Genomic DNA, 13,950 nt, shown 5'->3' on the forward strand with positions numbered 1-13,950 from the left:
TTTTGTTCAGACGACGTCTGTTTATTTGTTAGTCTAGTCACAGTATTAAATAAAAACCTTGGATTATTTAGGTTGTTTTCTATTAGTTTGCTGAGGTGATACTTCTACTATCGGGATGTGATGAGAGTTTAAACCAGTATAACAAAAAGTGTTATTGCCTACCCAACCTTTAACTATTAACTAATGATAACAAATGGAACCTTATTGCAAAAAGTAATACCTACAAATTAATGTTGTACTTTAATATCAATAATTTATCGGAAAATAATGATTGCATCCAGCGAGAAACTATCAGTGATGAGACTTGTGTAGGTGTCTGACTGTTGTTGCTTCAGCTACACTGACACAGCAGAAATACACTGAGAGAGAGAGAGAGAGAGAGAGAGAGAGAGAGAGAGAGAGAGAGAGAGAGAGAGAGAGAGAGAGAGAGAGAGAGAGAGAGAGAGAGAGAGAGAGAGAGAGAGAGAGAGAGAGAGAGAGAGAGAGAGAGAGAGAGAGAGAGAGAGAGAGAGAGAGAGAGAGGCGGAGTGTGTGCATGCCGTCACTGTGGACGAGTTCCCTCCCTTCTGCTCCTCTTTCTCCCGTCCTCAAACACACTCAGACCCTCCAGTCCAGCAAACTGTCTGTCTCTCTCACACACACACACACACACGCACAGCCGCCAGAGAACGTCTGTGATCCGTTGATCTGCTCTCTACACCAGCGAAGGGAAAAGGTGACACATTTGCTCTCATGCAGCTCTTCATACTTCCTCTCCTCCTCATCCTCGGGGTGAGGAGGGGATTCGGGACCCCTCTGACATCGACCGAGGCCCCCAGCGTGTCCCCGGACCCCTGCGAGGGCAGACCGTGTCTGAACGGGGGCGTCTGTAGTCGGGTGGGAGAGATGGAGGAGAGTCCGAGCACACAGATGCAGTCAGACTTCTGGGCTTATACATGCATCTGCAGCCAGGGCTTCACTGGACGCAACTGTGAGGTGAGAGTGTGAACTTCATCTTCTGACCGTCTCTGTGTGCTGCTCGAGTTACATTGTGTGATAAGCATTTAGAAAGACATGTATATGTCAATGCTCTGCGAGAGATCATGTGCGGTCTGTGCGATGTGAATGAGAGTGCTGCGTTGCTGTGGCAACAGATAGGCAGGAGAGGAGAGGCGGCTGTGTGTGTGTGTGTGTGTGTGTTAGAGGTAAAGATCACAGCATAACTCTATGTCTTGCAGTTAGATATGGTCTGCAGTGTGTTTCTACACCAAGGCAGCAAAATCATTCCCAGTCTGTCACCTTTTCTATTCACTTCGCAAGTATGCAGCGTTGACCTCATTGCATGCATTCTGTTTTATAACAAACCACTACGGGACGCTGAGCCTTTCTGTGATGGGTGATGCAAGCCTTTTTTGAACCTCTTTGCAGTCAAGTGCATTGTGGTGCAATTATGGTCCACACTGGAATTATAAGGAACATAGAGATACACTGCCAAAAAAAAAAAAAAAAAAAATTTTTTTACCCAATACATCTCTTGTTTTACAGTAAAATATATACTTACTTTAAAATAATAAAAATAATTTACGTGCAAAACTGTTTTCAGAGAATATGTGTTAAATAATTTATATTATCCCATTTTGTGAGATTGTTTTTCCTGTTGGTAAAAAAAAAAACATCCAAATGTTGTTAGTTTTATGCTTAAAACAAAAAATAAAGTGTTTTCCAATGAGATACAGTGAAATATATATTTTATGAATACAATTTTCTTTATAAGTAGATAGTAATTATTAGGCCTATTATTGTAATATATCATAATTTCAATTATATCAATATTAGGGTTATTATTGTAAACTAAAACCATTAAAAAACAATTCCGTTACTTAAAATAAAATATAAAAAACGTACACTTATTTTAATTCAGCTAGTTTCCGATTTCTCGTTTTCAATGAGTTTAAGCTGAAGGACTAAAATAACTCAAACTAAATAAACTAAAACTAATGAATAAAACATATGAAATATTATATAGACTTTTTTTAACTAATGAAAATGACAAAAACACAAAATAAATATAAAATCCAAATTAAACTGAAAACAGCTAATTAAAAACTGTTTATCAATGATACTATATACAGTATATTAAATTTGATATATTGATTTATTGTTTTAGTTCATGTATGAAGATGTACTTAAACGGCCTTAAAATGTAACTTTACCAATTTTCAAACCTGATTTGTATTGTCACAATGTTGATATGTAAATGTTTACTCATTCTCCGTGTTACTTGTACCGAGATATTCACATTTATTTGACGGCTCCGGGGCTTTTGTGAAAAATACAGATGGCACTTCTGTATTTTTGTGTCCCCGCCCACCGACAGTCGGATCGACAGAGGGTTATTAACAGAACGGTTATTGTTAGAGAAGGTTTAGCACGGAAAAATGTATGTTACACTGTTAAACAGCAGTAACAGTAAATATTGAATCCAGCTTTCTCACAGCTTTCTCACCTGTGTCCTTCGGGTGGAACTGACAGAGCTGCAGTTTCTTTCCATGTTTGGCATAAAACACTGTTCGTTGTCATCCAGTTTGAAATGTTGACTACAAACACAGTTTTTTCAGATTCTCCGTCACAGTCTTCTCTCCATATTAACAATTCTTCACTGCCTTTAGCCACCGCCTACAACGTGCTGGATCCTTCACTGGAACCGAAAGTAACTCTCTCCCACTAAACTTCGCTCTCTGAATTCTTGCACCCGGGGAAAAATACAATTCTACACCATTCTAACTAAATGTTTGCTAAGAAGTATTTCCTACTAAAGCAAGGTGGTATTTGACTGGTCAAGCATATCCATAGCAGACTGGTGTGAGTGGCCTTGGACGGCAACGTGCCCAGTGCATTATGGATGTTGAAGTTTTCCTGCTTATTTGGCAAAGTGAAGACAACAGCCTTTTCCCTCTGTTTAGTCAGGTTACTGCATAGGCAGCCAAGTTTTATTGAAAGCTCATCGTGCCAGCGGTGAAATACCCTTTTAAGGAAAGGGTGAGGGCCTTTGTTTTAAAGTATTAGCAACAGATTTGTTGTTTATTGGCTGTAGACACACATCAGAGTTAATGCACTAATGGGAACAAAGCCTGAATGTGAGTAGCACAGCTAGACACAATCACGACCTCTGACCTAAATCACTGCAAAGCTTTACCGGATCCAAGAGATCTGAGAGCCGTGTGCACATGCATATGCTCTGAACAACAGGTGGCACTCATAAGGCTATGAAATTGTGTGCGGTTGTGTCTCATTTGTGTTTGCATCTTGTCTACTGTTAAAGGGGTCATATAATGCCATTTTTGTACAAGCTAATATGATTCTTTAGGGTCTAAATTAAAAGTTTGTAATATACTTTAATTAAAAATTCTCATTAGTATTGTAAGAAAACACTTATTTTACCTGGTCAAAAACAGCTCTGTTTTCAGCACGCCGTTTCAGTGCATATGACTTTAAATGATAATGAGCTTCGCTGACTCCGCCCCTCTGTTCTGTGCGTACACCGTTTGTAACACAATAACACAATAACCATAACGCGTTGTTCATTATAAACGTGGGATTATGAATTATATTGAGAACGTCGTACATAGAAAACATGCCGTAATGTGTGTGTAAACCTTAGACGCATTCATTGTGAAGCGTGCAAGCGATTTGCAAAGATTAATATAAATATTAATATAAAGATTAATAAAACGTTACACTCACTTCAGTTGTTCTAGAGGTTCAGCAGGAACACGAATATCTGGTACCGATCCTTTTTTCATGAGCAGCTTCTTAGCAAATCCAGCTTTATACTGACCCTCGTTTATAAAGCAGTCTGGTCAGAAATGATTTGCGCAAACATGAGAGCATTGACGTTGCTCGTGGGGAATATTCCCTTTGAAAACAAACTCAGCCACTGCGTCTTCAGCGGTTCGGATTTAGGAACATTAAAAATGACTGTGTTCGTTATTACACCCAAGAACAGAACACCACAATCACTTAGACGCCATTCTGCTCATAGACAGTGCTCCAGCATATCAACAATGAGCGCGCCGGTCCGCGCAGACTATGATTGACAGCTCCCTCACGAGCGAGGGCGGGTCTGTGTTGAAACGCTGCTGTCAATCAACAATCGTGGGAGGGGCTTCCGAGCGTGTGACGTCACAGGCTCGAACGGCTTGATTTGAGGCAGGGGAAAACATATAAGGAGATTAAAACAAAAACACTGGATGGATTTTTATCATTATATGATGGTTGTGTACAGGCACTGCCAACACACATTTCAGTACAATCAACTTGTAAAAGTGCATGTACCATTATACGACCCCTTTAAGATGCATCAATGCGCCCTGTCCTTTCCTCAACCTTAGTTAAAGCTTGTGTCTAAACCTGTGTCCTGTGACGTCATACTGCTCATTTACATCTCCCCCAAAGGATGCTGCCGCGTGATTGGTGTACGGCACTGGCAAGATTAACCGTGATTGGTCGAAGGGGCCTGAAGTCATTGTGATGTCACTCAGTGTTCCATTTCTCCAGGCAAGGCTGGTGTTCTTCAGTCGCCCTGTAACGAGACAGCCTTTTTTTCCAAACTTTAAACATTAACTGCTGCTGACGTGATGCAGCAGGATCACACATTTGACTGTTTTGATGGAATAAGGAGATGAACTGGAATGATTCGATGTAAGTTAGCAGCGTGCCCTTGAGGATCTCACTTCACCTCAGTCTCAGGTGTAGTGCAGCGGCTGACGCAGAGTGAGTGTGCAAGAATCACATGTCCTTTCTGAAAACTCGTCTTTAAAAGCTAGGTTGGTCTGTGAGGGGAAAAGATGCATGTACTTTATGCACACACACACAGTCACTCATTTACTACAGTGGCTGGATGCACACTTAGAAACCATAGATCTGATGGTCATATCACAAGGGATGCTTATTTTCAGGGTCGTCGTGTTTTTCTTCTCTCCTTTGGTCTTTCTGCTTTGATTCCAGCTTGCAATAGGGAATTCATTAATATTAAAGAGAGAGCTTGACTGGCCATTGTTTCTGCAAAGCTTTCATCTTTAAACATGTAGATTGAAATATAGCAATCTGTGACCAGTGTGTTTAGCAGAGTTGCCAGACCAACAGCTCTGTAAGAGAGTGAGCCTCATTAAAGAAGATTAAAAAGGGAGTAAAATGGGAACTAAAGGGGTAAAGGGAAAGGTAGATATTGTGGAGGACATCAAAGGTATATAAAGTACATAGAGAGAGACATTCAGGAGAACATAAGCTGACTAGGGGACATAAAAAGAATAGTTAACAATATTAAACCTACTGTATCAAATTTGATACGTAAAGAAATTATGAATAATAAAAACTTTGCTGAAAAACTAGTTGTACACAATCTACTACATGCATTCTGCCCTCTGTTTGATAGTTCATAAAAAATTGTTGCTAGTAAATGGCGTTTTTCTAATAGAAAAAAGCGTCCCCCTTCAGGTTATGGTTCATGTGTCTATTTGCAGTGAAATCTTTTCTGATTTCTATAAAGTAAACATAAGAATTGCTTTTATATTGTCATTAATATTTCAAGATGGACATGTAATGGACTGAAGCAACTTGGTTTTGCATTTTTTAGACAGCCATGTTAAAATGTGAGAATCGAGTATGATACTTTAGGCTTTTGAGGAACATTTTTTGATAATCTTTCAGTCATGATTGAATTATAAGTTTAGCTCCCCAGAATAAAAACTACAGAGGTTTGATGATGTATCTGGTTATTTGGTGGCACATCTTCTCCCTTCCACCTGCCTTTCAGAACGTGCTGCATTAATAAATGCCATTGCCAGTGATGTCTGGCTTTAAATGCATGTGTTATTATTTTGCCATGACATTTGATAAAACTGTCTTCTGATCCACATACGTAACTAAAAAAAACTGTAAATAACTGTGTAGGATGTTCCATTAAAACCCCAGAGAAAATATTTTCCACTTCTGCTTCAGATAGCAATAATGAGTTGAATATCATTTTGTTCAACCTTTAAGTAAACATAAATCCTTTGGGGCCCATGTTGCAGTAAACTATTTTTTTCTGATGCAACTCCATGTATTTGTATTTCTCTATTAATGGTGTCCTGCATCTGCAGGGTGGTTAGTATTCATTCATGCCGTCCTCTGATGTTCAGTGGCTGTCAGCCAATCACACTCTACTTCCATTTCATACCTGGGCTTTGATGATATTTATACTTTATGAGTGCGAACATTGTGTGAAATACGCTTTCATTAATTAAAACAATTTCTTTTCTCAAAGAAAGCTGGAGAATTCATTAATTTATAGTCATTACACAACTGAATGGTGACGGATGAACTGTCAGATACACTGTCTCACTTTCTCTATTAATAGTCGGATGACAGTGGGCTATCAAGTGTGTGTGTGCTTTTGTTTTTGAGTGGATTTTTGATTATGCATATGAGAAAATGCCATATCAACAATAAATATCATATGTGCAAGACACTCCAACCTCACTTGAACATTTCTCTTAAGATTTTTTGCGATGACACTGCTTTGAAAACATTGAATCTGCCACATGTGATTCAAAATTGATTTGCACCATTTCCATCCTAGAATGCAAAATGAACAAAAAAAATTTAAAGATATTTTGAACTTTTCTTAATATATAATTTGTTATAAACAATTTTTAACATGATCTAAGTCAAAAGTAAAAAATTTAAAATCAACATAAATTGGACTTTGTACAATTTTACTTTGTCATAGAAACATGCAGAATCATAAATTGACACAAAATTACATTTAAAAAGTCTTGTGAAAAGACATTTTGTGTGTTTCTCAATATGCAATTTGTAATAAACAATATTTAACGATAATATAAGTGAAAATCAAATTTAAAAATCAGCATGAATTTGAGATTTATTTTGTACAATTTGGTTTTATTTATATCATAGAAGTTGCAGAATCATAAATTAGGCCTACATAAAAATTCAATCCAAGATAAAAAAACAAATATATATAAAATGAATATAATAATCTAAGTAAAAAGGTTTAAAAATCAACATGAATTTGTTAGTTTTTTTTTAGTTTTTATTTACTTATATCATAGAAATATTTTTTCCTGCAAGTATAACTAAAATTCCTAAAACTTTTCCTAAAACCCATTTTAATGAATACCTGATATATTTGAATAATATTTTTTCAGTCATTTTTATTATATCCTATTGAGGAAGACAAACTCTGTCTTTTCGAGCTTGCGATCGTGAGTTGTTTATCAAGTATATAAGGGGAGGTTTCAGCATGATTTGGTTGCAATGTGACCTTTAAAAATAGAGAAAGAGACTAAGTAGAGGAGGTCTTTGCTGAGAGCTGAAGAGTAGTAACCTTTTGGGGTTTTGAGAGGCAGGCTCAAATACTTTCTTCAAAAAATTAAATATTGTCTCTATAGAACAAACATGAGGTTTGAAAGCTCACAGCTCTTCACATTAGAGGAGGCTGTCCGGTAAAATCAGATTGAAGACGCCAAAGGTCAGGGATGTATTGATGTGTGTGAGAGCTGGTCTAGTGATATCTTGAGCTGGGGATTGAGAGAGATTGTTGATACTGGAAATGCTTCATCCATTTCTTCTCACTTTGAAGGTATTTTTTCTCATCCATGATCCTTTCTTCTCCCCACACTGTTTCTACTTCCTTTTCAGCAGCCCTACTCTTTTTTGCTTGTTCAAGGCTTTGTATTAAATGCTTATTTTGAATTTCATATGAGCGTAGAAGATCTATTCTGCCAAGACCAGACATATCAACATTGGCATGGTAATGGATATGACAAACACACAGTTATCATGACAGAAAAAAAGCTATATACCTCATTCTGTCAGTTTGTATTAAATGAATGTTTATTGTAATGAGTTGTAATGGTCTGAGTATTAGTGGTTTTAGGAGTTGAGTGATAATGTATTGGTTTTGATAAAGTAAATAAAACAATAACCCACTAGAAGTAGCTCAGCATAATTTTTAAAATGAATCAGAGAATTTGTTCTGAACCCAAACGTACCATTTCATGTCAGTTTTAGAAAAAAATCTAAATCAATACATTATCACTCAACTCTAAAAACCACCAGTCTTCAGACCATATATAAACTTAAAAAGATAGATAAAAGAAACATTACACATACACTTATACACAGGTAATGAATCTACTGTTGCATGTGTCAAAGCTCATGATGAACAGTGACAGATTCAGCTACAACAGCAATTTAACACACAAAATAAGTCGCATTAAGTATTCAGACCGCATAGTTTTTTTAATCAGTGGACGGACATGAAACCGTGATTGTAACTGGTGAGATCAAGGAGACGCTCTGACATGTGCAGAGGAAGGCATGTCGTGCACTTCAGATGTGCCTCAGAAAGTTCATTAGCTCAAGGGACAGATGTGAAGAAGCACAAAATGTCTCATGTGTTCTGCTGTCTAAAATGGCTTAGTTATACTATATTTACACCACACTTGTTATCAGTTGATGCATTTCAACCTACAAATCTCCCAAAACATACCAATACATACAATTCACTGCAGTTTTCATGAACACAAGTGAAAATGAACACTACTGAAATGAACATTAGTGGCAGAAAAACACCAACAAATTTGTTCCTTTTTACACAGATTATTGATTACTAAAGACTTATTTTCACGCTGTTTTTGCACATAATGCACATATTGGTTTGAAAGCTATTTATTGGACAGGACACAGTGTGTGCGGATGGAAGGTCATTCATCTACACCTTTAAGGATTATGAGGGGTGTTCCTCAGGGGTCCGTTCTGGGGCCTTTACTTTTTACCTTTTATATTAATAATCTTGATCTCAATATTAGTAATGTAAATTTTAATTTGTATGCCCATGACACTGATTTATTGTAGTGCACCCAAATTACACCAAGCTGTGTCTTTTCTTCAGTGTGCTTTTGATGTTGTGCAATAAAGGCTCTGTGACCTAAACCTGACTTTGAACGAGGCCAAAACTAAAGTAATACTTTTCACGATCCAAGAAATTGGCAAATTAACTTAAATCCTTACAGGGTACTATAAAAGAGGTAGTGACAGAATATAAAATATATTTGATGATTCCTTATCTTTTAAATCCCATGTTAATCAATTAAGGACTAAATTAAAAATAAAGCTGGGATTTTATTATAGAAATAAATCCTGTTTTTTTTTTTTTTTGTTTTTCAAAAAGCAGACTAGTCTCGGCCACTTTTATGGCAGTCATTGATTATGGTGATATTTTGTATAAATCGTCAATCACTAAACTTTGAAGCTCTTTGGATGCGTTGTATCATTGTGCACTTAGGTTTAGGCCTATACTAAATTGTAAATGCAATACTCATCACTGTGATCTGTAGGCTACAACAGAGTTGGTTGATCGTCATTATCAATACGCAGATGTAAACATTGGTACCTGTTTATTTATAAATCCATTCTGGGTCTACTGCCTCCATATCTTTGCTCTCTTACCCAACACGAACCTGTTGGAGTTTATTCTCTGCGCTCACAGGATTTATTCCCTCTCAGTTCCACTCGCCCGAACTGAATTTGGAAAACAAGCTTTTCGCGGCACCCAGTGATTGGAGAACTTTTTACAAAATGGCCTGAAATTGCAGACCCTGGTGTCAATGAATATTTGTTAATCTTTGCTTAAGCCCTATTCGCACGGGATAAGTATTACCTGGTGACCTCTAGTCATTTGTAATAATTGCGGAGTGCGAATCGGCCTTGTCTGTAATTTGTAACGTACAAATTCCTCCGCAAATGACCTACCATATTTTGTCGAACACCGAGGCCCTGTGATAAACAGTCCCTTGCGAATCGGCATCTCTGTGATTTGGCGGGGTTGAATATAATTTTTTCAAGGTTTTTGTTTCCCGTGCGCCTTTTATCCATCTTTTGTGAAGAATGGAGGCTGCGTTGGAGTGTTTTGATGGTATTTTGGGTGCTGGGTCGTATCGCTATACACCATACAACTACACAATTTGCAGAAAGAGAAAGCTTTTTTATTTTTTATTTTTATTTTGTGTGTTAATTTATTCTGAAACAATTTTCTCATCAGTGTTCAATCAGCTTTAATATTTAAATCACCATATTGTAATATCTGCACCTTTAAAGGACATCCCCTCCCCCAATATTATTAAATGTATGCTTCATCTTTCATTTTAAATTCCTAAATTTGATCAATAAATTCAATTATTTCGAATAATAAGACACTAGGGCTGTTACTATAGGGGCTGATCAAATTAAATCATTTACACTGAAAAATTACAATTGCATAACCAAATAATGTTATGAAATTGATTTAAATTTACATATAAGAAACGTTGGAAAGAATGATACTACTTTGAAACATTTAACACTAAACCACCAGTAGGTGGCGGCAGGCGATCGTCTTAATGAGTGAGTCATTGATTAATTCATTCAAACGATTCGTTCAAACGGCTGATTCATTCAAGAATGAGACAGATGTTTATGAATGGGTCATTGAATCTTTGACTCAATCGATTCGTTCAAAATGCTGAATAATTCAGTAATGAAAACAGGTTGAGTGTTTCATGCGCCGTGGTTCTGCTGTGATTTTTGTTTGGAACTATTTTCGCTGCTGAAACAGAACAAAAACAGCCTGTTTTAGGAAATCAATGTCACATTTTCAATCGTGATGGTGTTCAGGAAAAATAACTGAGGTTGCTTAACATATGTTAAAAATATAAAAACTCCACATTTAGATTTTTATAGGCAGTATGTTGTTAACTGAGTGTGTGTGTGCTGCGCTCATTTGTGAAGATTTCTGCTCGAGAGAGAGAGGCTGCGCGAGCGTCAACAGTGCAACCTTACCGTCAGTAATAGCAGAGACTATTTATATATACAAACTTGTAAACTTCTCATCTGGTACAGCATTGCACTTGTGACGTGAAGGTTCGGATACGAGTATAACACACGGGTCACTATAAAAGAGCTCAAAGACCAGAAGCAAACCAAAATTGAAGCATCAGCAAAATTCAAAGCCTCAGGTTTGCTTTAGTTACACTATCAGTTTTTTTTGTAGGTGGTAGCCTACATTATTTTCAAACGTGAAATAGCATTATCCTTTTAGCGCCAGTCACCAGACATTTCATTTACAAACTACCGTGATGCGCACAACAACAAAACCGTTGCCAGATTAATCCACTTTGGATACAACTCATTGGACATTTCACTTTGAATTTTGAAATTTGTGAGCCTAGGTTGTAGATTTTACAGCCTAGTAATTGGTGATTGTAACATTTTAATGTGTAATGTCATTCATATTTGTATAAGCTAGGGGTGTCCCCGACTAAGGATTTTCATAGTCGAATCAGATTCGTCAAGGCCTATAGTCGACTAATAGTCGAATCATGTGTGTGGTGTTGGGGAGGGGGCGGGGCTTTAACATTTTAAAGCCGCGATGTACAGAACATCACATAAAGATATAGAAGAAAATGTATAAAAACATTTTGGATCAATAAAACTAAGAAATAACATAAATAACTGCAGAAAGGCCACACTGCAGATAGGATTTGCATTTCACATGCAAATCAAATTAAATCGGCTGAATTGCCTGTACGAGCATGTTCTAAGTAGGCCTACAGCGCAACATCGATGCACTGAAAAATAATCAACAATTAAGAACACAATATAGGCCTACATTTATAATAAATAAAAATACAAAACGAAATAAGTCTCAAGTCACAAGAAGCAGAACAAATGTGTGCAAAATGCCTAAAGTGCAGGGGAACAAATATTCAAAACACAAGTCACAAATAGTTAAATTAGATCACCCTGAGTGATCAATTAATAAAATAAAAATAAAGAAATTATTAAAATAACGAAAGTATGGCCAGGATTGTCAACTTTGTCTTTTTAACTGCAGAAACAACAATAAACGCTAAACTGGAGCGGCAGTCTTTTTAGCTCAACATGTTCACAGTATCCAAAAATCAAATTAGAACCGGCTGAAATGTTTTGAAATCACTTGTACCCTACCCATACCTGATCGAGAAAACAAAATCCAGTCTTTCACTCGGCCTGTGTCTGTTTGAGTCTTTTCAAATTGTGTGCGCGGATAAAATACATTCTAAAACGCTTAACGTGAAAAACGCTTAACGGCTTTGTCCTAAAACTGTTATATTAAAAGATCAAATTCTATTCTGTACACACCTTATTAATAAAGCATAGCCTACTAAATAGCCTACAGAAAAGCAGATGAGCCCAGAATATGAACGCAACGCGTTTTATTACGTTTAGCATTTTCCTCCCATAGAAACGCGTTAAAGAAAAAGCTTTACGTGACTTTCTATAGGAGAAACGCGTTGCGTTCATATTCTGGGTTCATCTGCTTATCTGCACATGGAATTGTTTCTTAAGGTGTGTAGCCTACTGTGTACATACATTAAGCACGTTAAAGTGCCATTTAAGCGTTTTAAAAGCTTTTTTCACGTTAAGCGTTTTGGAACGTCCCGAGGAAAACCAACCTGTTAAGGTTGGCCGGCAGAAGTGCGATCATGGTTTTCCTGATGCTTAATCCAGCCTTGGAGAATATCCTTTCTGATGGTGTGCATCTTTAGATTTTCTTATCCCAGACATTTTTAAAGATTTAAATCCCTGCCGACAAGACGCTCCTCTGTCGGTCACGGATCGAAAGTGAAACTTAAATCTGTCACGGCCCGGGGTGTTTGGATTTATTCACGCTGCACGCACGTTAAAAAATATTTATTAAAAGCTTCTTTCTTTGCACATTTTTATTGACAGCATTATCATAATAGGCTGTATATTAACGTATTGACAGAAAACCAGTAGTTCTATGTGAAATCAGACATTGAGCACACTCATATAGCCAAAATGGCATAATCATCGTTTAATAACACATCTGCGAAGATTCGACCATGAGATTGGTAGTCGAATCAGGCTCCTCCTATCGAAGCATCGAATCTTCGACTATTCGGGGTCACCCCTAGTATAAGCAAATAATCGGTAACGTTTTTTGTATGCATTTTGATTTTGGGACAGAGAATGTTTATTCAGTTGATTCGGTAATGCAGAGAAATCCTTGTATATATAAGGAGAAGCTATTTTAACTGAGTCATATTTTATTGTTATTCCTTGATATCATCTATTATTCAGTATGGCTGCTATTCATGTCGCAGGCGAACACACACAGTGCATATAAGGCCTACTTTATCTCTTTTGGGAAGAAGTCATGTCCCTGCCAACGGAAATGGAGCATAATTAGACTAATTGGATCAATATCACTACATGATCGTATGATAAATGAATTAGCACTGTAGATTTTGGTGCAGGTGTTTCTGTCCTGCGGGATCTCTCCGTTGCTATTGTTTCATTTCTAATGATGCTCTTCTTTCACACCTTGTGATTTCAGTTTATGAATTGCTCTCGGTTCTCATTCTTCAGGCCGAGTGATTGTAAGTCGATAGATGTTTGCCTGAAATGAAGGTTGCTGCTGTTGCTGTGTGACTGGAGCAATTTACAATGTTTGATAATACGATGCCGTTTTCACCTCATTCATTGGTGATGTTGTTATTGGGTGCAGTTTTTTGCAGATCCATGCGCCAGCAGCCCCTGTCTCCATGGCAACTGTAGTCAGGACGGTGAGGGGGATGGGTTCGCGTGCGAGTGTAGTGAGGGTTACAGTGGTGTCCACTGTGACCTGCCAACCTTGACCTTTGACCTCTCCGAGTCCACCTGGGACCTCGCCACGCCGGCCACGCCCGCGACCACGACTCAAGGGTTTCAGCCAACCACAGTCCACACCACCACTCAAGCTCCGCCCACCCTGGAGCCGTGGCAACCCAAACAAGGTCAGAAAGTGGTGGAGATACTGTGGGAGGATCAGCAGGTGAGCAGGTGTGCGTTAGCATGCATAACGTGATTATGGCAATGCGTGTG

The 13,950-nt window shown here is 37.7% G+C and overlaps 1 protein-coding gene across 1 annotated transcript in view; it reads left to right on the top strand.

Annotated features, from left to right (window-relative positions):
• The first annotated feature begins 684 nt into the window (after positions 1-684).
• Positions 685-13,950, top strand: part of dner (delta/notch-like EGF repeat containing) — a 37,232-nt gene continuing 23,966 nt past the window's right edge. Inside the window, exons 1-2 of the mRNA XM_056234225.1 lie at positions 685-975; positions 13,595-13,900. Coding sequence (XP_056090200.1) covers positions 733-975; positions 13,595-13,900 — 549 coding nt within the window. The 5' untranslated portion in view covers positions 685-732. The remainder of the gene's footprint in view (positions 976-13,594; positions 13,901-13,950) is intronic.

Source organism: Rhinichthys klamathensis, unplaced genomic scaffold (assembly GCF_029890125.1).
Source record: "Rhinichthys klamathensis goyatoka isolate OS25496 unplaced genomic scaffold, OSU_Roscu_1.1 h1tg000391l_1, whole genome shotgun sequence".
NCBI lineage: Eukaryota > Metazoa > Chordata > Actinopteri > Cypriniformes > Leuciscidae > Rhinichthys > Rhinichthys klamathensis.